This window comes from Paroedura picta, chromosome 13, assembly GCF_049243985.1.
Source record: "Paroedura picta isolate Pp20150507F chromosome 13, Ppicta_v3.0, whole genome shotgun sequence".
Classification (NCBI taxonomy): Eukaryota; Metazoa; Chordata; class Lepidosauria; order Squamata; family Gekkonidae; genus Paroedura; species Paroedura picta.
The window spans coordinates 38835486-38861359 of NC_135381.1; the positions used below are offsets into that span (position 1 = coordinate 38835486).

Genomic DNA, 25874 nt, shown 5'->3' on the forward strand with positions numbered 1-25874 from the left:
TTACTCCCCCTCCCCATGTGTGATGTTTCCATCAGTTGTGTGCCAGTATTGTCCCATTAAAAAGAAATCTTTTCCGTGTGTATTTTCCTCTCTCTAACATTTGCTTCAATGTTTATACCTGTTTCACCGCGGGGGTGGGGGAGGGTTATACAAAGGCTTCAACGACGAATAATTGCTGCAAAAGACATGCATAAAAGTTGCCTCAAGAATCATACAAGTAGAAAGAAAATGCGTTTGCTCTTGTGGGCTCTGACCATACCAAAATGTTGTATTGTATCCTAAGATGCAGAATTAATTCCCACTGAAAACCTTCCTGCGAATTTCCTACTCTTGACCACAAGACGGCAGCACACCACATAGTAATAAGCTGGAGTCTGGCTACCGATCCTTGTTCTTATAACACAATTATTATTTTTAAAGCAATAGCAGAGATCCTTGGGTTGAAATTGGGAGGGAAAAGTCCTTTCATATGGTCTGGAGCAATAATACGCAGTTAAAAGAATAGGATACCAAGTTGGTAAAATGAGGTATGGATAGTTTGCAGATGACACCAAATTGGGAGGACTGGCAAATACTCCAGAACGGTGGTCCCCATGAGCGGCCGCAAACGCGCATTTGCGGCACTTCTGCGCAAGGCCTTCCAGGAACCGGCTGAAGAACTGGGGGTCCCCCTACCAGCAGACAAAACGGAGGGTCCGGCCTCACAGCTGACCTATTTAGGTATATTGCTAGATTCAGAACAAGGGACTTCCCGGTTGCCTCCGGACAAACTAGCCACTCTGTCTGGCCTACTGGCCGCAATGTCACGACGGAAGTGCCAGTTGAGGGAAATGCAGGTGCTATTAGGGCAGCTGAATTTTGCCTGCCAGGTGATTGCTCCAGGCAGGGCTTTCTGTGCAAGGATGGCCAGGTCCATGGCGGGCATACAGGCTCGTCACCACCATGTCAGGGTCACGGCAGCCATGAAGGCCGACATGGTGGTATGGCAGGAGTTCCTGGGAGGTTTTAAAAGGATTGCCATTTGGCAGTCCCCTTTGGATCTGCAAAGCATGCTACAATGGGCAGCATGGGATTTGGAGTGCTTTTCGGGACTCGCTGGTGTGCAGGTAAGTGGTCAGACATGTGGGGCACAGACATCAGGTGGGATCGCACGTTCCTGGAGCTATTTCCCATTTTGGTGGCAGCGGTATTGTGGCGAGACCGCTTTGCCAATCATCAGGTCACGTTCTGGTGTGACAACCTCGCGGTCGTGCGTATAGTGAATAAGCAGTCCTCTAGATCAGTGGTCCCCAACCCGCGGGCCGCGACCCGGCACCAGGCCACGAAGGCCTTGGCGCTGGGCCGTGGCTCCTTCTTCCCTCCCCCCCCCTGAAGCGAGAAGCTCGCCAGGCTGCGAGGAAATCTGTGAGCCGCGCAGGGCTGGGAATCAGAGGGACTAATCGGCAGGCGCGAAGCGCCTGCCGATTGGTCCCTCCGATTGTCTGTCATGAGGAATGGTCCAATCCGGACCCTTCCTCATCCCGGACACATCCCGCCCCAGAACGCCTTACTCTTTTATTTAGTCCATGGCGCCCGCAGCACTACGGGTGGTGTTCAGATAAGTGTAAAGTTCTGCATCTGGGTCAGAAAAATGAAAAGCATGCCTACTGGATGGGGGATACGCTTCTAGGTAACACTGTGTGTGAACGAGACCTTGGGGTACTTGTGGATTGTAAGCTAAACATGAGCAGGCAGTATGATGGTGAATGCCATTTTGGGCTGTATCAACAGGATCAAAATCACAAGATGTCATAGTCCCATTGTATACGGCACTGGTCAGACCACACCTGGAGTTCTGGAGGCCTCACTTCAAGAAGGACATAGATAAAATTGAAAGGGTACACAGGAGAGCGACGAGGATGATCTGGGGCCAAGGGACCAAGCCCTATGAAGATAGGTTGAGGGACTTGGGAATGTTCAGCCTGGAGAAAAGGAGGCTGAGAGGGGACATGATAGCCCTCTTTAAGTACATACGGATAGAGGGGGAGCAGCAAATTAGCATGCAGCCTAAGAAGCTGTTTAAAAGATTTAAAAGATTCAAGAACCAAACTGGAATAACAGTTTGGTTTCTAAGGTCATCATTTGTGTGGGTTTAATTCTGATGGAGGAAACATAGCAAAGGAAATAGATTTTCAAAACTGGAGATTGACGGCAGCTGTACCTTTCTGAGGTTCTGCAGGGTCTGCAAAATAACACTCTTCCACCAGGCTGGGACCATGGCTGAACTGAATTTACACAGGCTTCTCTCCTCTTCCCCTCTCTGGATCCCCCCTTATCTTATATTGCCCTCAAGGATAGTCAGCGGAGGGTGTTCAAACACATGAGGAGGGGAGAGGGATTGGCTATTTAACTGTTTTTATTATTGTATTTTACTATTATGAACTGACCTGTCCTGCTTCCAGTGCGGGGAGGAAGAGAAATTACATAATTTGTTAATTGGTTGGTTGCGGGTTCCTGAAATTAACTAAATGAGCCCCTGGCATGATGCTCCATCCCATATTCCACCTCAGGCCGTGGGGCCAAAATTGGACATTCTTACACAAAGCAAGGTAATCAACCCCAATTCCTTTTGCCCCACTGACTAGAGCTGGGAAATGTGGCAGAAAAGAACCCACTGAGGAGGAAACACATCACAACCCCCAGCATTCAGCATGGGTAAAATGAATGTTTGGCTTGGCTCACCAAACAGGTCAAGCCATACCTCTGTCTCTGTAGCCACACAGAGAGTTTCCACCCTCTCCTCTCCATTCAGTTAAGGAGGTCCATAGAGCAAGCTCAGGGACATTTCCCTTTTAAGCCTGCTCCGTTTTTTTATAGGTCCCCAAGCTGTTTCTCAGGCGACCAGATGCAAATGACTGCAAACATAAGCACGGACTCTACATCCCACAGTCTAGCCTCTGTTGTGATTTGCCTCCTTCCTTCCTCCCTCACAGTGATGTTTTCCAGATGAGGGGGTGTGTAAACGTCCTTTCTTCGCCTAATGTAAGGAGTCAGGAAGCACCCGGGGAGGGACCTGTCTTCCATAGCAGGATTAGGTACATTTTCCCAGGGAAAATATAGTCTTCTGGGCTGACAGAGAAAATACTGCCAGGGAGAGTTAATGATAAAAGAACACCAGAACAGCCCTCCTGGATCAGATCAGTGGTCCACCTAGGCCAGCATCCTGTCTCACAGGACTCCCAAAGAGCCAACAGGACAAAGAGCCTGAGGCCTTCCTCTGAGGTGGCCTGCTAGATTTGTTGTATTTGCATGTGGAGGTGATGATCTCCCCCTCTCTGGCAGTCTTTAAGGGCAGGGTCTCAGCAGTATTCAGCAATAGATAATCATTTATTTACTCCTTATTCTCTTAATGTGGACATCCTTATTGAGCGCAGAATGTTTCCCATGCACTCCAATCTCAAGTGAATGCTAAAAAATTCAAACTGCTGTTTTTTCTTATTCATCTCTGGAATTTCCTAACCATTTTCACTATGCTGTAAGTAAATTTGCTCTTATGCATTGCCTATAGGCATGAACTGATTACTTCCATTCCACAACATTGTATCCGAGGAAGTGTGCATGCACACGGAAGTCCATCCTTAAGCAGAGGCTGGACAGATCCGTATCCCGGTTATTTTAGGCTGATCCTGCATTGAGCAGGGGCTGGACTAGATGGCATGTCTGGCCCTTTCCAACTCTATGATGTCTATGATTCTAGGTTCCATTTAGTCCCTGTGGCCAGTAGCCATCTCCTCCATCAATCTATCTAGTCCCTTTTTAAAGTAATGTCTGCTTGTGGCCACTGCTATACCCACAGCCACTTAACTTCAGAATCTAACTATTCATTGAGCAAAAAACTACAACCTTCTGCTTGGCTGTAATCTATGGTCAAGCCACAGAGGAGAGTGACGAGGATGATCTGGGGCCAAGGGACCAAGCCCTATGAAGATAGGTTGAGGGACTTGGGAATGTTCAGCCTGGAGAAACGGAGGTTGAGAGGGGACATGATAGCCCTCTTTAAGTATTTGAAAGGTTGTCATTTGGAGGAGGGCAGGATGCTCTTCTCATTTGCTGCAGAGGAAAGGACACACAGTAATGGGTTTAAACTTCAAATACAACGATACAGGCTAGATATCAGGAAAATATTTTTCACAGTCAGAGTAGTTCAGCAGTGGAATAGGCTGCCTAAGGAGGTGGTGAGCTCCCCCATACTGGCAGTCTTCAAGCAAAGGTTGGATACACACTTTTCTTGGATGCTTTAGGATGCTTTGGGCTGATCCTTTGTTGAGCAGGGGATTGGACTAGATGGCCTGTGTGGCCCCTTCCAACTCTATGATTCTATTATTCTATGATTCAGCAATTACTAGGGTTGCCAGCCTAACTCTGCCACTCATCCCCATGGCCATCTGAATGCATGAAACTGCCTTCTGTTGAGTCATACATATCTTTGTACTGCCCACTCCAGGCTTTCTCGACTGGGGTTTGGAACTGGGGATTCCCAGAAAGACGAAAACACTGCAGGAGCTCTAAAAAGCCTATTTGGATGAACAGACAACTTCAAGGGAACTAAGAAAGAAAAGGGAAATGTTCAGGAAATGGAGGGAAGGACAGAGCTCTAAAGAAGAGTACCTACAGGTTACTAGGCACTGTAGATCAATCATCAGAAAGGCCAAAGCTGAGAGTGAGCTAAGATTGGCCAGGGAAGCCCATTGTAATAAGGAATTATTTTTCAGTTATGTGAGGAGCAAACGTAAAGGAGACTATAGGCCCACTGTTGAGTGCAGATGGACAAACTCTATGATTCTATGATTCTCTGATTTGTTTGTTAAATTCCCTTGTACCCTGCCTTTCTCCCTGCAGGGGAGTGGACCCAAAACAGTTCACTTTGTTCTCCTCTCCTCCATTTTATCCCGTGAGGTTGGTTAGGTTTGCCTGTGAAATCAAAGTATCCCCAGTTCAAAACAAAGATTTAGTCTGTATCTCTCCCCCCTTGGGGACATCATGGCTTCCAGAGGAGAGTGTGCCATTTTAGAAGGACCTGTGAAATGTCCCACAACGTATTTCCTAGAACTTTCTCGGGACTGACTTAATTCCTCAGAATGACATTCTCAATCATCTTACTGTCATGGTCTCCTGATGCCCCCAGACTATTAGAAGCCTGGCCCTGAATGACCGTTTATGCACTGGGAATTTCACTGCCCCAGCTCCTGTGCAGGAGCACAAATCAGGGGAGGATGAGGTACACCAGGCCAAATGCTCCCCCATGTGAGTACAGGAAGATGTGTGGCAACCTGCCATGACTAAAACTCCAGCCTGTAGCCCGGCATGAAACCTCCAGTGCATAAACGGTCAATAAGAGGAGTAAAATGTGATGTATGATGCTCTGATGGCAAGGTAATGAGGGATTTTCCAAATGGAAGACTGCAAATCACTTTAGCAGAAGCATGTTCCCATGGCATTCAGGAAATGGTACTTCCACAAATAAAGGGTGATGTTTATCCTCCTGTCTTGGAAACCGTCTGCAAAACAAGACCAGCTGGTTATTCTGATCAAAGGCATTTCTGCACATCGGCAAAAATAGCATTACATCAGCTGAATGGTGTGGCGCTAAACATTATTGCGCCTCCAAGCCCCTCTTCACCTGTTTGATGTCTGGCTTTCATCTGCCGCCTTTTTGCACAACAAGTGCGTCTGGAAATGGTGGAAGAGCGCAATGCGCTTTACATGCGACTCTCTTCCACCTGTCAATCAATCCAGGCAGCCAATCCCCTTTCTCTATGTTTTAAAGGGCCCACGATGCCTGCTAATTTCTTTTTAATTCATAGTTCTCCATTTAAACGCCTATGCATCTAATCAACCTTTTTGAATGCCACCCCTTATGGAGTCACAAGTCTTTTGATACTTTTAAAAATTAATCTCGTTCCTCATTTTGGGGTGGGACATGTGTTACAAATTTGAGGGAATTTTTTTTTATTATTTCTGGCATCACCTGCACGCTTGTCCTCCTATTTGTTGCTCCGGGATGTTAGACATTTTTTAAAAAGACATTCCCGTCCATGGGAACAAGGGAGGGGGAGGCGGGATGAGGCAGCAGCCTTTAGCGCCTTTGAGCCTCCATAACCTCCCTCTGCTGGTTGCCTGATAGTTGCTGTCTGTTAGCTAGTGCTAAATAGGTTAGGTAAATCCACTTTTGGGGATTCCCCAACTAGCGCTTCCACATGGAGGATGTAGCCAGCCCGTCACTGCGCAGATGCTGGATGTGGGCGATGTCATATGGAGGGGCCGGAATACAACTACTACCTAAGGTAAACATTCCCCCCTCCCCCAGCCACCAGCAGGGGATGGGGAGTAGGTTGCCAGCTCCAGATTAGGAAGATCTCGAGATTTGGGGGTGGAGCCTAGGATCAGGACATCTGTAGGGTACAATACCATAGAATAAACTCTCCAAAGATCCATTTTCTCCAGGAAAGCTGATCTCTTTAGTTGGTAGCTGTGATTCTAGGGGATCCCCAGGTCCCAGCTGGAGGCTAGCATCCGTACTGATAAACCCTGAATTTCCTAAGATCTGGCTCTCCCAAGGCTCAGCTGTATGAACACAGCCCCACCTCTTGGCAGTTTCTTCAGCTAAACTAATGTTTCTGTCTTTGTCCTTTTTGTTAACAATGGCCCTTTGTTAGGGAAAAGAGAAAACCCAGATGCCCACTTCCTATATAAAAGGTCAACCTTTTTTCTTTTAAAGGTCCCATTTCAGAACTGATTCCTTCCAGGCTGGCTAAATAGCATCTGGCAGTGGAAAAAGCCCCACTGTGACTTTTTTTCCCTCTCTCCATGAATGCATAATTAGTTATTTGTACATATCCCACCTCCCCTTAAACTTACATCTGCAAGGTCAACTTTTAAAACTGTGTGTGTGTATATATGGGGGGGGGGGGGGAGGCAACCCTGAAAATCTAGGTCCCGTATGATCCCATAATTTAGGATAGATGTTAAATGACAAAATAATGTCTCTTTTCAGTGACGTCCTTGGCAGACGATGACAGCGGCGCCTTTTATGCGTGAAAACCAACCACAGCTCTTTGGCTCGCAAAACGGCAAATAGAAACTTGTACGTCTTGGCAGAAGCTTGGCTTGAGGCGGGGTGAGAGGGGGAAAGAAAAGAAGCAAGCATTATGCTCAGATTAGTGTCGACCCATCCTGGAAATTCACCAAATGTGTATGGTCCCCCCACCGCACCCCCAGCTTGCTTTCAGCATCCCCTTAAGGAGACTAGACTGTGGTGTGTTTCAAGATTTTTTTGGGGGGGGGGGGAGCAAAAAAGCAAGCCTTGTTGATGCATATGGTAGGAGAGCATTAAAATCTCCTGGATATATGGGTAACAAGACACCCTCCTCTCTTTGTGCGTTCAACTTTGGCCCAGAAGTCTCAGCTTTTGAGGGTCGTTGTTGCTCCTTCTCTCGTTAACTGAGAACAGAGTTCTGGCACATGGAAGCTGGCAGCCCCCGAAACGTAACTCAAAGGCTGCATCTGCTGAAAAGGAAAAGGGCCATTGAAAACAGGAGGAAATTGTGCACTGAGTGACTCAGGCTGTCCCCCCCCCTCCATACCCACCCCAGTTCCCTCTCAGCATGAAGTTTTAAACAACATGAGTATAGCTTAAACAAGACATTCCCATCGCCTTCCTGAGAAAAGAATCAACAACAGTCATTAAGAATCAAAGAGGAGGCAGCATAAGAAAAAGGAGAAATGGAGAGATCATCCCAGTGGGCATGATAAACAGGATACCCTGAAGCATTCTGAACGCTTTCCCCAAAAAGAATAGAAAAAGCATTAACAAATTCCGCGATTTAGATGTTTACCGTCCAATTTCCCATAAAGGCCAAACAGATGCTCTTCCCCAGAGAAGGCCTGACAGCAGGGCACAAAGGCCATAGCCACCCTGTTGTGCCCTCTCCCCCATGACTGCTGCTTCTGGAAGTTAAGGATGCCAACCTCCAGATCAGCCCCCCAGAAAAAAAACAAAACTGCTCCATGGGAGGGTGACATCCATGGTATTGTACTCTACTGAGGTCCCTGCCATCCCAAACCTCACCCTGCTCAGACTCCACCCACAAAACCTCCAGGTATTTCCTAAACCAGGACTGGAAACTTTACTAAAAATGGAAGTTTTGCTTCACTGGCATGGCTAATAGCCACTGAAGGGCCTATCCTCCATGAATCCATCCTATCTTCTTTACAAGCAACGTGAGCCACCTATATGTTTAAAAAACTCTTGCTGGGTCAGATGGATGATCTCTCTGGTCTCTCACAACCAAGTGGGTCCAGTGGACCAACAAATCTGAATGATCCCCCCTACCCCCGATACTCAGCAGTGGGACTTGCCTTTAGTCACCATGACGAGGGGTCAGTGACAGACTATACCATCCTAACTTCTCAATTCACTTTGAAAAACTATGGGAATTTCCGCACATCATTAAAAATATAATTATGCCTCCCGGCCCCTCCTCACCTTTTTTGCTATCTCGCTCTTCTCTGCCGCCTTTTCACGCTTCTCCCCTTCCACAAGTGCTGCTGGAAATGGCAGAAGAGAGCAATGCACACAGTGGCCCAAATTTAGGTGCCATCAGGAGGACCACCAGCTGGGCTAGGACTCCAGAAGCCTTCCTCCTGTTTCCCCTGCCCCAAGCACCAAGAAGACAGAGCAATCTTAAATGCACTCCACTGATTTGTATAGCTCTTGTGAGATTCAAATCCAGTAGCACCTGAGAAAAAGCTTCTACCCCAAAAATCTTGTTAGTCTATAACAAATGTAGCCAAACTGTTAGTCAATAACAAATGTAGCCAAACTGTGGCTCTCCAGATGTCCATGGACTACGATTACCATGAGCCCCTACCATGCTGGCACCCCTGGTCTATAAGATGCTGCAGGGCTTGAATCTAGCTGCTATACTAGAGACCAATACAATTGCCCTCTGGAACCATCTTTATGGCTTTTCTGTCTGTCGGTGTGCACGCACATGTGCAGACAGTGCCAAAAAATCACAGATGACTTAAGGTGAGCCCATAGGGTTTACACTGACAGAGGTGGCTTGCCATTGTTTTGTTACAGTGACCCTGAACTTTCTTGGTGGTCTGCCATCCAACCCTGCCTGGCTTCCAAGATCTACATCAAGCTAAACTGGGCCATTCAGGTCAGAGTTCAATGGATCATCATCTTCACCATGCTTAGGGTCAAAGCCCCATTGAGCACATCCACTGGCAAATGGAAAGAATGATCCAAATGTGTAGCCCAAACAATGGAACACTACTGCATTTCTCTGCAGGTAGAATAATAGAATAATCATAGAATCATAGAATAAGGGGGCTCATGGGTCATCTAGTGCAGGGTAGTCAACCTTTGGTCCTCCAGATGTCCATGGACTACAATTCCCATAAGCCCCTGCCAGCAAATGCTGGCAGGGGCTCATGGGAATTGTAGCCCATGAGCATCTGGAGGACCACAGGTTGACTACCCCTGATCTAGTGGAAGGGACCTCATGGGTCATCTAGCCCAACTATGCAGGTGCTATGCTTCGTTCAAGTGATGGGGAAATCACCCAGCTGCCCATTTCAGCACACTCACTTGGTGGATCATGTGAACCAGGCAACACATGGATTCCCAAGGCACTGCCCAATTAATATGACATAGTGCTTGTGCATACTGCACTCCCGAAATGTGTGGTTGGTGAGTTCTCATTCAGGCACATGGAACCCAATGTAATGGGTATATTCAGATGCAGTGAAAATCCCAAGAAAGTGAAATGTTTTATTATTTATTAGCTTCCAAAGCATAGGGGCAATACATGTAGGTAATGTTACTTGAGTTAACATATGATGAGCTGTTTTCAGAAGGTAGTTAGAACATCCAGTTTGCTACTGTTCTTATTTTTTTTTTAATCATTTCCGGTATAGATTCCTATTTTCACAGTTGGGAATCAGCACCGTTCTCATATATTAAGAGATGGCATAATATTGTCTCCGGCTCAAACAGCTGATGCAGAAAGCCCCAGAATTAAAAGTGTGATTCAGACATCAGATCTCTCCCATTCCTAATGGCCTGAACTCTCGTCTCCTCCTGGATTGTGGGCAGGACACAATGGGTTGTTAGTGGTGTTTCGGTCTTGCAAAGGGAATTGCTTTTGGCGTCCAAGGTGATGTAGAAAGACTTCTGAAAAGATTCCGAAGTGAAATAGTAGATGAAGGGGTCGAAACAGCAATTCAGGGTGGCGACACACAACGTGACGGGGTACAGAGTCCTCGCAAATCTCTCCAAGGAGCAGTTAGCGATAGCTTGGGAACGGACAAGAGCGTACAAGAAAAGGATGGAATTGTAGGGTACAAAACAGACAATGAAGACAGCCACGTGCACCACAATCATCCTCAGGACTTTCCCCTTGTTTGTGCCAATCTGGGAGAGGGTGTCGGGTTTCCGCAAAGTCCGCAGCACCAGGGATGCGCAGGTGAGGTTGAGCATCAAGGGAATAATGAAGCCCACCACTTCAATAAATATTGTAATCTTAGACAAGTAGGTCTTCCAGATGCTCTTGGAAAAGCCTTCGAAACACGTTGTACTTGAATTGTGGGTGTTGGTGGTGGAAAACAAGGAGGCCGAGATCCCGCCGCTGAGGACCAGAATCCATACGCCCGCGCACACAATCGCCGAGTTTTTTCGCGTCCGAAGGGTACGAGACCGAAACGGGTAGACGATGGCAAGGAAGCGGTCGACACTGATGCAGGTGAGGAACAGCATGCTCCCGTAGATGTTGGTCAGGAAAGCGGTCCCGGAAATTTTGCACAAGGTGTCCCCGAAAGGCCAGTGCTTGTTGAAGTTGTAGAAGATTTTGAAGGGGAGGGTGAAGACGAAGAGCAAATCGGAGCACGCCAGGTTGGTCATGAAAATGGTCGTCTCGTTCCGCATTTTGATGCGGAAGCAGAACATGAACAGGGAGGCGCAGTTGGTGATCAAGCCCAGGATGAACACCACGCTGTAGACGGCGCCGTAGAGGTTGTATTTGAAGGAATCGTCTGTCACGCAGGTATGATTATTGCTGTGGTTTCCCATTCCAGCTCTGCTCTGTGCAAAGCCCTCGTCGTGCAAGGAAGGTCACGGATGTCTGCTCTCCTCCAGAAGGGCGCACCACTGAGACGGCCTGAACGCTCGCTGCCACATAGCTGGGGTGTTTGTGTACTTTTCTCCTGCAAAGAACGAGCCAAAAACAAAATTAGTTTGGAAATGTTCTTGTCACGCCTAACGTGATTCAACGACAATACAGACCCCACGTTTACAAATGAACATCCAACTTGGGCCAGTTTATTTCTCTCTTTTGTTTTTGTCTTTGGAGGGGAAGGTCCCCTGTCTTCTGCAGTCCTAAGCAATTCCTCATGTTTTGCAGGGCCTACAAAACAGAGCTCTCCCACCAGGTCTATGGTTGAGGCTGGCGCGGCAAGGAAGATCTGTATGGCCCCCCTTTCAGGATACAGCAATGTGAATGGCGGCTTGCGGGTTCCATCTACACCTCTTCCCACCTCCCTCTATGAGACTTTCATTGGGGGAATCGATAGCGTTTCGAATTGTTTTTTTCCCCCTGCCATATCTCCTTTTTGTACTGTGATTACTGGATCCATGTTGTTTTATATCTAGGGTTTTAATGGGGGTCTTGTTGGGATTTTATTCAGACTATTATAACCTGCCACGAGCCACTTGGGAGTGGAGGGCAATACATTGAAATAATAATAATGATACATGCAATTCTTACAATTTGATCTTAGTTATACTGTTGCTAAGATCAGTCATAAAGAGGTCAAGACAGTTTTATTTTTATTAGTGGAGCTTCAGTACATTTTAAAATGATAAATATCCCCCCTCCCCCCCCCAAAAAATGTACATTTGCAAGTGTTTGATCTCAAAGCGGTCTTTTATCAGGCTTGTGTCTGTTTTGGTGGGACGAATGAAATCAAAGCCATCATTCCAAGGTCCCTCGAAGCACAAAAGGAGAGACGGAATCTCATTACAAGTAATCCCGATTCTATTAACATTGAGAAAATCGCTGCGTGATCTTTCTGGCCAGCAGTCCTTCCTCTAACGCTGAAATTCATGCCAAACGGAACCGTCCAGCCAAGAAAGCAAGAGCCAGAACTCCCTGCTGTATTCAAATGAACCCTACAGAGGAACCAGCAAGACATACATCACGAGTTATTTGCATGCATGCAAACATTTCTCTGAATAACTTTTCGAAAATGTTATCAGAGGACATCTATGCAAAATCTTTGTTGTTTCCAAAGTACTGTGAGCAGAAGGAAAACAGAGGGAACACGGGTCTGATCACAGAATCATAGAGGGTCATCCAGGGCCATCCTGTCCAACCCCCTGCACAATGCACAGTGCAGGAACTCACAACTACCTGCCTACCCACAGTGACCTCAATTTGGCAGTCTGGCAGTCTTCAAGCAAAGGTTGGATACACACTTTTCTTGGATGCCTTAGGATGCTTAGGGCTGATCCTGCGTAGAGCAGGGGGTTGGACTAGATGGCCTGTATGGCCCCTTCCAAGTCTAGGATTCTATGATTCTAATTTCATGCCCAAGTGACCCCCCACCAAAAAATCTCCAGATTTCAGCCTGGCCTGAAGGAAATTCACCTACCATCCCACAGTGGCGATCAGCAATTCCCTGGGTATGCAAGGAAGGGCCACAAGAGACAAACCCTGGCACATCTCTTCCTGCCCCCCCACTCACCATCTGCCTAGATTAATAAAATCAGCATTTATCTCAGATGACTCTCTAGGCTTTGCTTCAAAACTTCAAAAGAAGGAGAACCCACCATCTCCCGAGGAAGCCTGTTCCCCTCCCCAAAGGCTCCATTCCAAATCTTCAGGAACTTCCAGAACACGACCTTGGGGAGGGTTACGGCCATGGATGCAAATACCTGCGAGCCTGGTGTGTTTCCTACCCAGTTTTGGCACTTGAGGGAGATGTGAAAACCACTCTGCTCCCTTCCATCGGGCTCGAATTACTCAGCCCTCACCGAGAAACTCTTTCCCAAACTCCTTTTTAATTGGTAACCATGTACTTGTTTTAAATTGATGCAAGCTGATTTGGTAACCAATTTTGGGTCAATGACCCTGGTAAAAATAAAATAAACAATCCATCCTCTTCCCTTTGCTTACCCCTCCTTTCCCCCAAATTGAAGCCCGGTTTTGAAATGGCTCTCCACACAGCTTGCTTTGCAACTAAATTGGGGGTTATGAGTCTGAGTGCTTGCATTGATACAGACTCCAAGCCCAAGTTTCCGTGTGTCCAGTTGAATCAATATGTGCCGCTGTTGTTTTTTTTTAAACATACCAAGTTGCGCCCACAGCCCTGGCCTTCCGCTTTCTCAGATGGCATATTCAGAGGTAGAGAAAGGTGTCTCTTAAAAGCTGGCACTCAAAGACTAGCATTTATTGTTGACAAAATCCACTTCAGATTTCTCCCGCAAACAAGTCGGAACGACACCGTGTTACTCCAAGCTCACTGAGGGAGGCTGCTTTTTAAAATTAGTTCTTCTTTTGTTAAGAACTTGCTGGAACAAAGTTTTCCTTTCCTGTTGTGCCAATGGATGGAAATCTCCTGCCCAGAAAGGTCTGCAGATTAGCAAAGACAGGCTTGTGCCTCATCCAGTAACATGTGCCTCATCCAGTAACTCCTCCTCTTCCTATCATGTGACTGATATCGTCCTCAACACTATTTTGCTCCCTTATATATTTGGGAAACAGCCTCCTGGGAGGAGACTGTCCGAGGCCCTGTCCGTCCAGGTCCACCCTGATTGGTCCACCCCCTTCAGCTCCCGCCCTCCCTCCTTGCCTGCTAGAAGCCTTGTGGCTGCGGCCTCCATTGTCACCCACGAGGAGAGAGTCAGCAACAGGGCTTTGCGGCCCACAGGTACGCTCCTGCTGGGAGGGAGCCAGGGGGGGGGGTGAGTTTGGAGTCTCCCTGCTGGCCGCAAAGCCCTGTTGCCACCAGTGGGGGGACTTTCCACTCCCTTTAACCCGCTTTGAGGGCCACTTTGGGCCACTTTGAGGGCCCCACAAGGGCAGCCACCCTCTCACGCCTTCCTGCCTGCCCTCCTGCCTGCTGCCTGCCACGCATGCCCTCCTGCCTGCCACCCCTTTCAAAGCTTATTTTTCAAATGGGTTTTAATACTAGTTTTGTTATATATCTAGTTTTGAAGTTCTGGGGTTGATGATAAATATTGTTATATTGAAACTATTTAATGCCTGGAATTTTTTAAAATTTTATTTTGAAGCAATTTCCATAAAGGTGCCATCATTTATTGATTTGAACCCTTCCCCACTAGAAAGGGTTACTTAAGGATCTTTGGAAGCAGCAACGGCAATTAACTTAATATAAAAACCATGTAAGTTTTTAGTGTAAACAAGCTCTTAGATGATAAGCCTTCCGGCAGTAATTCTCCTAAGCAGATATTTGAGGGCCTTCCCTAGCACATAACATCTGAGATGTTTACTAAATAATAACTATTACAAACTTGAGGCTTTTCCCAAGAGTGACTGAGGAAATGGAGAATTTAGGGAAAGTGCTTGTAATTATTAAGGCTGAAATGCAAAACCCATTTATTAGGGAGGAAGTTCTTGCTCAAGTGACTCAGTTGAATCTAAGTGATTCAAAAAGATCATTATCCTCTGTTACTATGACCCTACCTTACCCCAAGTCATACTCTCAGTCCCCCCCCCCCCCAGCTCAGTGCTCCTCTGACGGGCAAATGCTCTCCTGTGCATTACATGCAGAAAGGTCTTTCTCTTACCATTTGTGACCCTTTCAATCAGAAAAGAGAGAAATGCTACATATCACATATGACACAACTGCTGTTTGAAGCATAAAAGTGGCATTTGACAGTACATATCTTGTCTTTTTGCATTGCCATGCTTTCTCAACCAGGTTTTTGCGAGATCCTGCTGTTTCTTGACAGCCCTGGGAGAGTTTCCCAAATAGGTAGAAGTTAAATAATTTATTTATTAAATGTGCTAAACCATACATGGTCATGTCAACTCGCGCCCTCTCCCAAAACGGCCAGTGATGGGCTTGGAGGGGGTGGGAGGGAGAAGGGCTCAGGTGGGCGTGTCCACAGCTATTCTTCACAATTGTATTTTGCATGAACTTCTGGGGTTTCTCAAAACCTGAAGAAAGGCTGCCTTAATATCACACACCACACAGTGCATTTCTCCCAAAGTTTACATATACAGTCTCAAAATTGATTATTTCACTGCATCTCAATGTAGACCCATAGTATGGATGAGCACATGGAGCAGACGAAAAGGACTGATGTGACAATCTCACAACTACATCTAGTTCCTCAAACAGAAGAGGCCAACTCTAAAATTAATGGATGATCAAGGACCAAACCATGACATAATTAGCCGTCAAATGTGGCAGAACTTCAAGAAGTGCCAAGGTTCCAGAAAACATCATGTACTGCACAACAGAAGAGTTTGTTGTGGGAATATGAAGCTCTGCATGTCAGGCTTTGGTGGTGAACAGGGCCATCAAATCACAGCTGATCCTTGGGGTTTTCAAGGGAAGAGATATTCAGGGGTGGTTGACCATTGCCTTCCTCTGTATCATGACCTGGGTATTCTTTGGAAGTCTCCCATTCAAATGATTCCCAAGACCATCCCTGCTTAGGCTCCAAGATAGGGCTAGTCTGGGAGACAGAGTTATAATTCCCCTCTCTTCCTGGACTTTCATGTCCTCACTTTGCCTTTGAAAATTCTCAACTCTTCACCTCCCTGTGAGCGGAAAGTTCCTCCACCGGAGACTAAATCCTTGTAAGAGTGGACACGTAGAAACTAGAGAGCATTTCTTCCTCTATTGCTCCTTTTAAAACACAGTTCAAGGCAAACTACGACAGCCAATTCTAGATAACATATTCAGAGCTGCCATCAAAGGAAAAGATAAAGGAGCTGTTAGGTGACAGAGGAAGCCATACAACTGTTTACAGTTCTAATGTTTGTGCTGCCGCCAGTAAGATACACAGCTCCTTTTAAGGTTAAGTAAGTATTCCTATTTCATATAGGTTTTAGATTGCCCAGGGGTATTTTGAGTCCAATGGAATTTTAAATCTTTTAAAAAATCTTTAAAAATTCTAAACTTTATAAATTTTTTAATGTCCTGATTTTCTTTAATTGGTATGTTTTCAAGATAGTTTTCAACTATACATGTATGTTATATGGTTTATATTGCTGAATCGAAATATCTTGTAGTTTTGAATTGTGATGCCAAAAGGTTATACTTGTCTAAATGACCGCAAAAAAAACATCTATGGCTATGTTATTCCTGTGAGCAGTTCCAGCAGAAAGCCATCCCCTGGATTTAGGAAACCTTGAACACAAAAGACCATAAACAAGTTTGTTTTTATAGGCAACCTTTCTCAACCTGTTTACCATAGAGATGCCCCTGTTTACCATAGAGATGCCCCAGGTTTAAAAAAAAACCCAGAAATGATGTTATCGTGCCTAACATCGTTGGGAAGCATAGCTGTGTACACACCCACTTGGGTGTGTAGACTGCGTGGGGCTTTTTACCCACTCCCAGATTGACTAAATCCCTGAAGTCTAAACTGAATTTGATTTTGGGTGCTTTAAATTTTCCCTGTACAAAATTCATGATTGATTTATGGTGATCCTACCTTTCCCCCGCAATATTCTGGATATAAGCCTCGATATTTCAAAAACCGCCATGAGTAAATGTGCAGATCTCTGCTTTTTTTGAATTAACTCACTGCTCCCTGCCTTGGAGCAAAGCAGTCTTCCCTGAATGGCCAGGGCATCATTTCAAAGACTTCCTGGTTCCTGGTTGCAAGGCTTCCCTTAAAGTGACTGTGCTCCAGAAGTTCTAACTTCTCCCAGCAGAGATTTGCCTCTTGTTATTTCCCTCTCCTCTGCTGTCTCCAATCCCCCTCCCCCCCCCGTTCAAGATAAGAAAGAGACTCCTGCTGTAATTGGCACCCCTCCCCATTCTGAGCTTCCCTAATCAAGTGCAGAACACTTTGTTTCAATGGGGGGGGGATAGAGGAAGACCCGAGTTCAAATCGATCTGAATTCAGCAGGATCCACAATGGAATAAACAAAGTAAGTGCAGAATCAGCCCTGGTCTCTCTCCCCTTCCCACCTCCCTCCAGGCCCATCACTGGCCACTGTGGGGGGAGCGGGTCAACATGACCACATATGTTCGTATCACCTGATAATTTTTAAAATATATATATATATATATAAAATAACTCCTACCCATACAGGAAACCTTTCCAAGGCTGTCAAGAAACCCTGGAGTTTCATGAAACCCTGTCTGAGAAAGCCTGTTTAGAGGGTGTGCTGCGCTGCGGCATAGCAGGATGGCAAAAAGGCAGAGTTTTACACCAGAAGTGCTTCATCAACTCTGCTGTCTATCATTAACTTACAATGGATGAGACAAGAAGAGATTATACACTTCTTCTAGTCAACCAAACACAGCTTCAATTCAGATTGTGGCTGTGCAGGAAGAGCCTTCACAGTTTGATTAATTAAAACTACCAGCGGCTCACTTATACCCTGTATGACCTTCTCACGTGGTCCCTATCCAAACTGAGGGGCCAGAACACAGCCACTCAGCTTTACAGGACTCTCAGATTAACTGAGCATGGATCTTACCAAGCCCCATCTATTTTGAGCCACAGCAAGGAAGGCTCTTTCAGCTTCAGCTCCCTGCTACAACACAGGAGAGTGATCTTAGGAATAGTCTATTGTACAGAGGAGATACCAGGAGTGCTCTAAGACTGCAATCCTAAGGGCACATAGGATAGCTTTGCAAACAGCCTTTGCAGTCTTATTGATAATGGACAAACCATGACCTTCTAAGCCTGGCTTAAAATGGCTTCAAACACCACTACTCCACATGAACTTGCAAAGGAAATAGTGCTGGTATATTGTTGCTAACAATAGCCTGACACTAGGCAGATTCCTTGGAAGGAGGAGAATTCAAGATGACGGTCTAGATTTCCAGGTCCATATCCCTAACAGTACAGTCCAACAGCACCTTTAAGGCCAACAAAGTTTAATTCTGGGGATAAGCTTTTGTGTGCATGCATACTTCATCAGATACCACCCAAACCCAAGTTGAGTCCTAGTAACTCTTGTTGAAGTCAATGGGTTTGGAATGATGCAATTTCACGTGACAAGTAAATCCATTTGTGCTTATGGGAATAATACAATGCACGTATGTTTGGTGTTGGAGACGAATGCGAATACCATGGACAGCCAAAGTTACCAACAAGATAGTTTTAAGACAGGAACAAACCAACTATGTCATTAGAAGGGAAGATATTACGGCTAAAGCTAACTGATTTTGGACACATCATGCGATCAAACTCGCTAGAAAAATCATTAATGCTCGGCAGGGTCAGCGGCAAAAGGAAACGTGGTCGCCAAAGGATCCACTGGCTCGACACGATCAAAGCTGATACAGGGATGACCATGAACCAACTAAAGGAAGCAGTCAGAGACAGGGGCGCATGGCGGAGACTTTCTGCCAATGCAGAATGAGGCAAGCTTGGCAGTTTCAAAGTTGCAATTAATGTTTTTCAAGTGATTATGCCTAGGAATTGTTTGAAAGTCCAAGACTGTGTTATCTGTCAGTAAATGGGAAAGGGATGAAAAGGGGTCTTTAAAGATTTAGAATTATCACGGCAATAAAAACAATCTCCAAGATTCTTCCTATCTGCCTAAAAATACTTTCCTGGGAGTAAGCTGCATTAGAAGAAGAAGAAGAGGAGTAGTAGTTTATTTTTATACACCACTTTTGATGTGGAAACACATCTCCTGACACACACCCTGAAACGGAAACGACTACGGACATGATGTCTGGAAACGACTATGGACAGGGAGCACGCCAGTAGATGTAAAGATGGGTGGTGGAGGAGGAGGCTTGCCAGGGCTGACACTGAGCCCCATTCGCTGCCCCACTGCCAGCACAAAACAGCCGGGACCAGGCACAGAGAATAGGCGACGGGGTGGGGACACGAGCAGGGCTCAGCGCTGGCCCCCGTTTCCACATAATCTGCGACTATCTGATTCTCACGTATTTATTTCTACCAGAAGAAGTCTCGAAGTGGGCTACAATCACCTTCCCTCCTCTCCCCACAACAGGCATCTGTGAGGTTGCTGAGCGCTCTGATGCTATTGCTCTATGAGAGGCCCATGGGCACCCAGCTGGTTGCATATCGAAGAGGAGGGAATCAAACCCAGCTAGATTAGAAGCCACTGCTCTTAACCCTATGCCAAGCTGTTGTAAAAAATATACTTCTGAGTGTATTTGCTTAAGGATGTGCCAAATAACACTCAAACATGGCATTCCCCCCCCCCATAAGACACATGAGCTCAAGTATCTATTACTACTGGGCATGTTAAATTAGTACTTTTGAAACTTTACATCCTCCATTTAGGGATATTCACCCCCACACACCTAAAAAAAAAAGCCTCATTTTTCTTTGCATTGGCTAACTTTCTCTTCTGACAGGCAAGTGAACTGAACCAATGACCTAATTGTAGTGAGGAGACATCTTCATTTCATGTGGTGACAAAGACAAAACGTTACCAGAAACCCATCTAGTTTGCTACCTTTGTGTGTGTATGTGTGTGTGGGGAGGGAGTTCAGAGTAGACCTGTCTGTCTCTGATTTACGACAACTATCCCAGTAAGAGAAGAGTGATAAAGAAAGCCAGGGCAAGAGGATATCCTTAGCAGATTTTGAACTCTGAACTTTCCCCTTTCTTATCCTGTAGGTTTACCATCCATTGTATTTATACACAATGCAAATAATAACTTTTGAAGCACAGCAATGCTGAAACAGGCTTCCTCGGGAGGTGGTGAGTTCTTCTTTGGAAGATTTTAAGCAGAGGCTAGAGAGTCATCTGACAGAAATGCTGGTTTTATGAACTTAGGCAGATTGTGAGGGGGGGGAACGATTGTGTCTGAGCTTGACTCTTGTGGCCCTTTCTTGAAAGCCCAGAGAAACGGTGATCACAACTTTGGGGTTAGGAGGTGAATTTCCTCCAAGCCAGACTGACCAGGGCTTCTGGGGGAGGAGAGTTTGGTGTGTGTGGGGCATCACCTGGACATGAAATCTGGGTCTCTGTGGGTGGGCAGGTAGTCGTGAATTTCCTGCATTGTGCAGGGTGTTGGACTAGATGACCCAGGATATCCCTTCCAGCTCCATGATTCTATGAAACCATCCTGGATCAGGTTCTTACTTCCAGCTCCATTTTTGATATTTACTATTATAATTTGGGATACTCTTAATACTAGAAAAGGATATCGAAATTATTTTGAGGTAAGAGTGCCCACCCTAGGAGGGATAACAACCCAAGTTTTTCAGTTTACAAAAAGGTGATAGAAGAGGAGACGTAAAAGAAATCAATAAAATCACATATGTTGTTTATAAAGCAGATGGGCAGGCTCCTTGCTTCTTCTCCTGCAGCACTGGAATTTGGAGTCACGCTAGGAGGAAGATGATGGCTCATGGTATATACTGGAAGGCTTCCCAGCCAGTTTGGTGTAGTGGCTAGGAGTGCGGACTTCTAATCTGGCATGCCGGGTTTGATTCTGCGCTCCCCCACATGCAACCAGCTGGGTGACCTTGGGCTCGCCACAGTACTGATAAAGCTTTTCTTACCAAGCATTGATATCAGGGCTCTCTCAGCCTCACCCACCTCACAGGGTGTCTGTTGTGGGGAGAGGAAAGGGAAGGCGACTGTAAGCCGCTTTGAGCCTCCTTCGGGTAGGGAAAAGCAGATATAAGAACCAACTCTTCTTCTTCAGTAATATCAGGGCTCTCTCAGCCTCACCCACCTCACAGGGTGTCTGTTGTGGGGAGAGGAAAGGGAAGGCGACTGTAAGCCGCTTTGAGCCTCCTTCGAGTACAGAAAAGTGGCATATAAGAACCAACTCTTCTTCTTCTAATATCTGTCTGGCCACCATTAAAAGAGGATGCCTGACAAGATGGACCGTCGAGCCTGACCCACCTTCTCTTTATCACCTTTCAGAAAAACTTAGTTTCACATGTAAACACGTTTTAAGCCTAGCCTAGCCTGATCTCATAAGAGCCTGGAAGCTAAGCAGGATGAGTACATGGATGGTAGGAAGACCAAGACTGCTATGCAAAGGCAGGCAGTGGTAACCCACCTCTGTTGATTGCTTGCCATCAAAAAACCATGAGGTGGAACTTCCTGGAGCTGGTTGCAATTCGACGGAGTGCTTTCAGCAGCTTGAATAGCTCTGCTTAGTCTGAGTTCATCAGGACTGGAAGCTAATTAGGACTGGCCCTCATTAGTAGTGTGATGGGAGACCACCAAGGAGGATTGGGGTGGCTACACAGAGACAGACCCTTCAGCTCATTTCTTGTCTGGAAAACCTAGTAAGGTGGAACTTCATGGAGTTGCCATGAGTAATTTCTGACTTGAGGGCACACCTGACCTCTGGTTGCATTCACCCACATTCATTCTCCCATCCTGTCTCTGGTCCTTTCTGCATTGGTGGTACCGCTCCGGGCTGCTGCCAGTTCTTTGCAATGGGGAATTTGCTCTGGGTGCAGAAAGGGGGAAATTTTCCCAACCAGACCTGATCCGCCCCAGATTACTGCCTCCAGAGGCAGCCAGGATAGAGAGGCTCAGCCACACTTTGCAGAGGCCGGGGTGGTGCTGGTATTTTCACGAAGGTTCAGTGAAAAATTTTTAATGCCCCAGTTGGCTCTGCGCCACCACAAAATGTCACTGAACCAACTGGGGTATTTTTTGTTTGTAGGTTGGGGAAGAGCCGGGCCTGGAAGGTCCAACTATTCCCTTTCCAACAGGCCTGCCCTGAGATAGGCCCTGTTGGGGCCCAGAGAGAAAAAGGGCCCGTGGAGATACCTGTGTTCCCTTGCCGCAGGGCAACAGAGGGCCTGGTTCGCCAGATGCATGCCAGCCCGGCCATTAGACTCTGTCGGATGGCAAGCTCTCTGAGAGCACAGTCCCGTCTCCTCAGGCTCCTGGCTCTTTGTAATGAGCCACATATGTGACCTGACACTGCTTTCCAAATAAGTAACATGGGGGCCCACAACTATGGGTCGGCCCTGCTCAAGTTAAGCATTTTTAGACTCATTTTAACTGAAGAAGAAGAAGAAGAAGAAGAAGAAGAAGAAGAAGAAGAAGAAGAAGAAGAAGAAGAAGAAGAAGAAGAAGAAGAAGAAGTTGGTTCTTATATGCTACCAAAGATGTCTCAAAGCAGCCTTCCTTTCCTCTCCCCACAACAGACACCCTGTGATGTGGGTGAGGCTGAGAGAGCCCTGATATTACTGAAGAAGAAGAAGAGTTGGTTCTTATATGCCACTTTTCTCTCCGAAGGTGTCTCAAAGTGGCTTACAATCACCTTCCCTTTCCTCTCCCCCCAAAGAAGAGTTGGTTCTTATATGCCGCTTTTCTCTACCCGAAAGAGTCTCAAAACTGCTTCCAATTGCCTTTCCTTCCTCTCCCCACCAGACACCCTGTGAGGGAGGTGAGGCTGAGAGAGCCCTGATATTATTGCTCGGTCAGAACAGCTCTATCAGGAGTCTCAAAGCTGCTTGCAGTTTCCTTTACTTTCCTCTCCCCACCACAGACACCCTGTGAAGCACATAAGGCTGAGAGAGCTCTGACATTACTATTCGGTCAGAACAACTTTTATTAGTGCTGTGGTGAACCCAAGGTCACACAGCTGGCGGCATGTGGGGGAGCGGGGAATCAAACCCGGTTCGCCAGATTAGAAGTCTGCACTACTAGCCACTACACCAAGCTGACTCTGCAAAATTATTTAATTTCAATCTCTGGCTAAAATCTCACCTTTGACATGAGTTTAAGATGCTTTCAACAACATTTCCCAATAAATATATGAGGCTAGTAGGACATTACAAGGTAGTCGTCAGAATTGCAACATTGGTAACAGAAAGTCTGTTTAAATCTCTCCCACAGAAACTAATCCAAGATTAAAGCCAGGGATATTTTCACACCTTTTCCAGTTACTCCAAAGATGGTGGAAATCGCATTGTGTTCCACCCGATCATAAAAATTACACCAATGCTGTATTTAGCATTCATTTCCCGTGGGATATCTGCTTTTGTGTACACTTAGTGCTGAATCACAGCTTAAGCAGGTCTCTGGAGAGGTGGTGTGTAAATTCCTTACAGAAATAATTCCCTGGTTGTTTCGGGGAAAAGTGTGATTTCATCATAACTCGTGGTTCTTTTAAAAAATGCTCTAGTCCTATTTGCAATCATTACAATGCACCTGAGATGCAAAATTGCACAGCCCAGAACCATCCTTTGCTTTAAGGACCATGAAAATGAGTTATGTGGGTTCCATTCACTGGGCACTTGGCAGAAAATGGGAAAGGCTGGGGAATAATTGTAATGAATCCTTAAGTGACTCAGCAGTTCAACTTGGAAGGGGAGAGGGGATCATGGACCACGTAACTTTATCAGTCTGTGCCAGTTTCCCCTATTCATTTTGACCCTCTGAAATGTCAAATGATGAAGGGGGGGGTCATGTTTCCCTAAAATTCATAATTTGAAAAAGGGTTTGAATTGTCCAGTTATGGCAAGGACGCAATGAGGTGACCGAAAATGAAGAAAAGGACATGGTAAGTTTTTACTGTAGGAACCTGGATGTTGAAAACTCCTTTCCAAAAAGGTCTAGTGGCACCATTAAGACTAACTCTGTTTTATTTTGGATATAAACTCTAGTGTACCTGCTCCGGCCAGATTTATATGAAGGCCATACAAACGTTAATACTTGTAGACAACAGAAATGCCCACTTTGACAGAGAAAATATTACAGTACCATAAGTACACACATGTACATATACACCCCCTGAAATTGCCATATTTCTTGCAATAGACGATCTGCATAATAAATACTAATTGATATTTCTCTGGGGTTTCCCCTTCTTTTTTTTTGGTTCCAGTCCTCTTGTGGGATCTTTAAAAAAAAACCCGATGAAAATGGGATTGCACCGTCAGGAATATTTCCTAGTTAGCAGCCGCAATCGACGGAACTGTGGGCAAGTTTCAAAATTAGATGTCTCCCTCTCTCCCTCTAATATATATTTAATATATTTAATTTTGCTTTTCTTAAGACGATACAATTCAGAATCCAGGAGCACCTTCAAGACCAACCAAGACTGATTCAGGGTGTGAGCTTTCGAGTGCAGGGACAGAGTGCTTGCACTCGAAAGCTCACGCCCTGAATCAATCTTGGTTGGTCTTGAAAGTGCTTCTGGACTCTGATTCTACTGTGCTGCTTCAGACCCACACGGGGACCCACTGGAATCTTCTCTTAAGACGGCGACCCAAAAATCCCCCGCGACCTGCTTGCAAGCGATGCGCGCCTAGCCGCGGTGCCCCCAAAGCGCAGGCAGCCGCCCCGGGGCCAGGCCGAGGCGGAGAGCTCCACTTACCCAGCCGCAGACGGGTGGCGCAGAAGCGGCTCAACGGGCTCCCTCCGCCCCGCGGCCGTCCAGCGAAGAGGTCCGTGCGGAGCGAGTCCGGCTGGGCGCTGCGCGGCGGAGCTGGGCCATTTTGCGTCGGAGGCAAGGCAAGGACAAGGCAAGGGAAGGCAAGGGGCGGCGCAGTCGTCCAGGGGCGGCGATCCTTTGTCTGCCGAGCGGCGGAGGCGAACCCCTTCCCTGCGCCCTCCGACGACGGAGCTGTAGTTTGGAGGGAGGGGAGGGGAGGGGAGGGTGCAGGCTGGGGAGGGGGCTCCAGAGGGGGGGGGGTGCGCTGCGGATTGGCCGTCCCGCTGCCCGAAGGAGGAGCCAATGGCTGCAGCGAGGGAGAACCAGTGCCCACCAGTCCGCTTTCCAGGGCGACTGGCTGAGTGGATCAGCCGTCGGGGGAGCAGCTGCGTTTTGTGCGGAGACTTCAAGGGGCGCCCGTGCCAAGGTAGCCAAGACAGTCCCAGCCCCCCGCGGCCGCCCTGCTGCTCTGCTCCGTTCAGGTTCCGTGGAAAGGCGCTCTCGGCCCAGCGTTGCAGCAGAGGGGAATTCGATACCGTCCTACTGCGAGGAAACGGACTGTTTTCGCAGTGGACTGGATCCGCAGCGCGAATGGGAGTCGACGGAGGCTCTGCAAGGCGACGCAGGCTGCTGTTTTGGAGATGACCCTACCTGATGAAGTACGCTTGGGGTGCAGAGCGCTTCCCAGACACCCGGATTGCCAACTCCTGCGTGGAAATGCTTGGAGGTTTGGGGAGGGGGACGACTACAGTAGGTTATAATGCCGTAGTGCCAACTCCACCCAGTTGCTGTTTTCTCCAGGGGACCCTGTCTCTGATCACTTGTAATTCCTGGGGGTCTCTAGGCCCTAACTGGAGTTTAGCAACTCTGCACAACAGTTTGGTAAGGAAGGCCCAGTGGCATCTGGGAATCATGGAATCATAGAATCATAGAGTTGGAAGGGGCCACACAGGACATCTAGTCCAACCCCCTGCTCAATGCAGGATCAGCCCAAAGCATCCTAAAGCATCCAAGAAAAGTGTGTATCCAACCTTTGCTTGAAGACTGCCAGTGAGGGGGAGCTCACCACCTCCTTAGGCAGCCTATTCCACTGCTGAACTACTCTGTGAAAAAAATTTTCCTGATATCTAGCCTGTATCGTTGTACTTGCAGTTTAAACCCATTACTGCGTGTCCTTTCCTCTGCAGCCAATGGGAACAGCATCCTGCCCTCCTCCAAGTGACAACCTTTCAAATACTTAAAGAGGGCTATCATGTCCCCTCTCAACCTCCT

The 25874-nt window shown here is 46.8% G+C and overlaps 1 protein-coding gene across 1 annotated transcript; it reads right to left on the reverse strand.

Moving 5' to 3' along the window:
* Nucleotides 1–9800: 9800 nt before the first annotated feature.
* LPAR4 (lysophosphatidic acid receptor 4) lies at nt 9801–25050 on the reverse strand. Its single transcript, XM_077308366.1, has 2 exons — nt 24546–25050; nt 9801–11250 (listed from the first exon to the last, which is right to left on the reverse strand). The coding sequence occupies exon 2, from the start codon at nt 11114–11116 to the stop codon at nt 10067–10069; it is 1050 nt and encodes a 349-aa protein (XP_077164481.1). The 5' UTR covers nt 11117–11250; nt 24546–25050; the 3' UTR covers nt 9801–10066.
* Between the last annotated feature and the right edge of the window lie 824 nt (nt 25051–25874).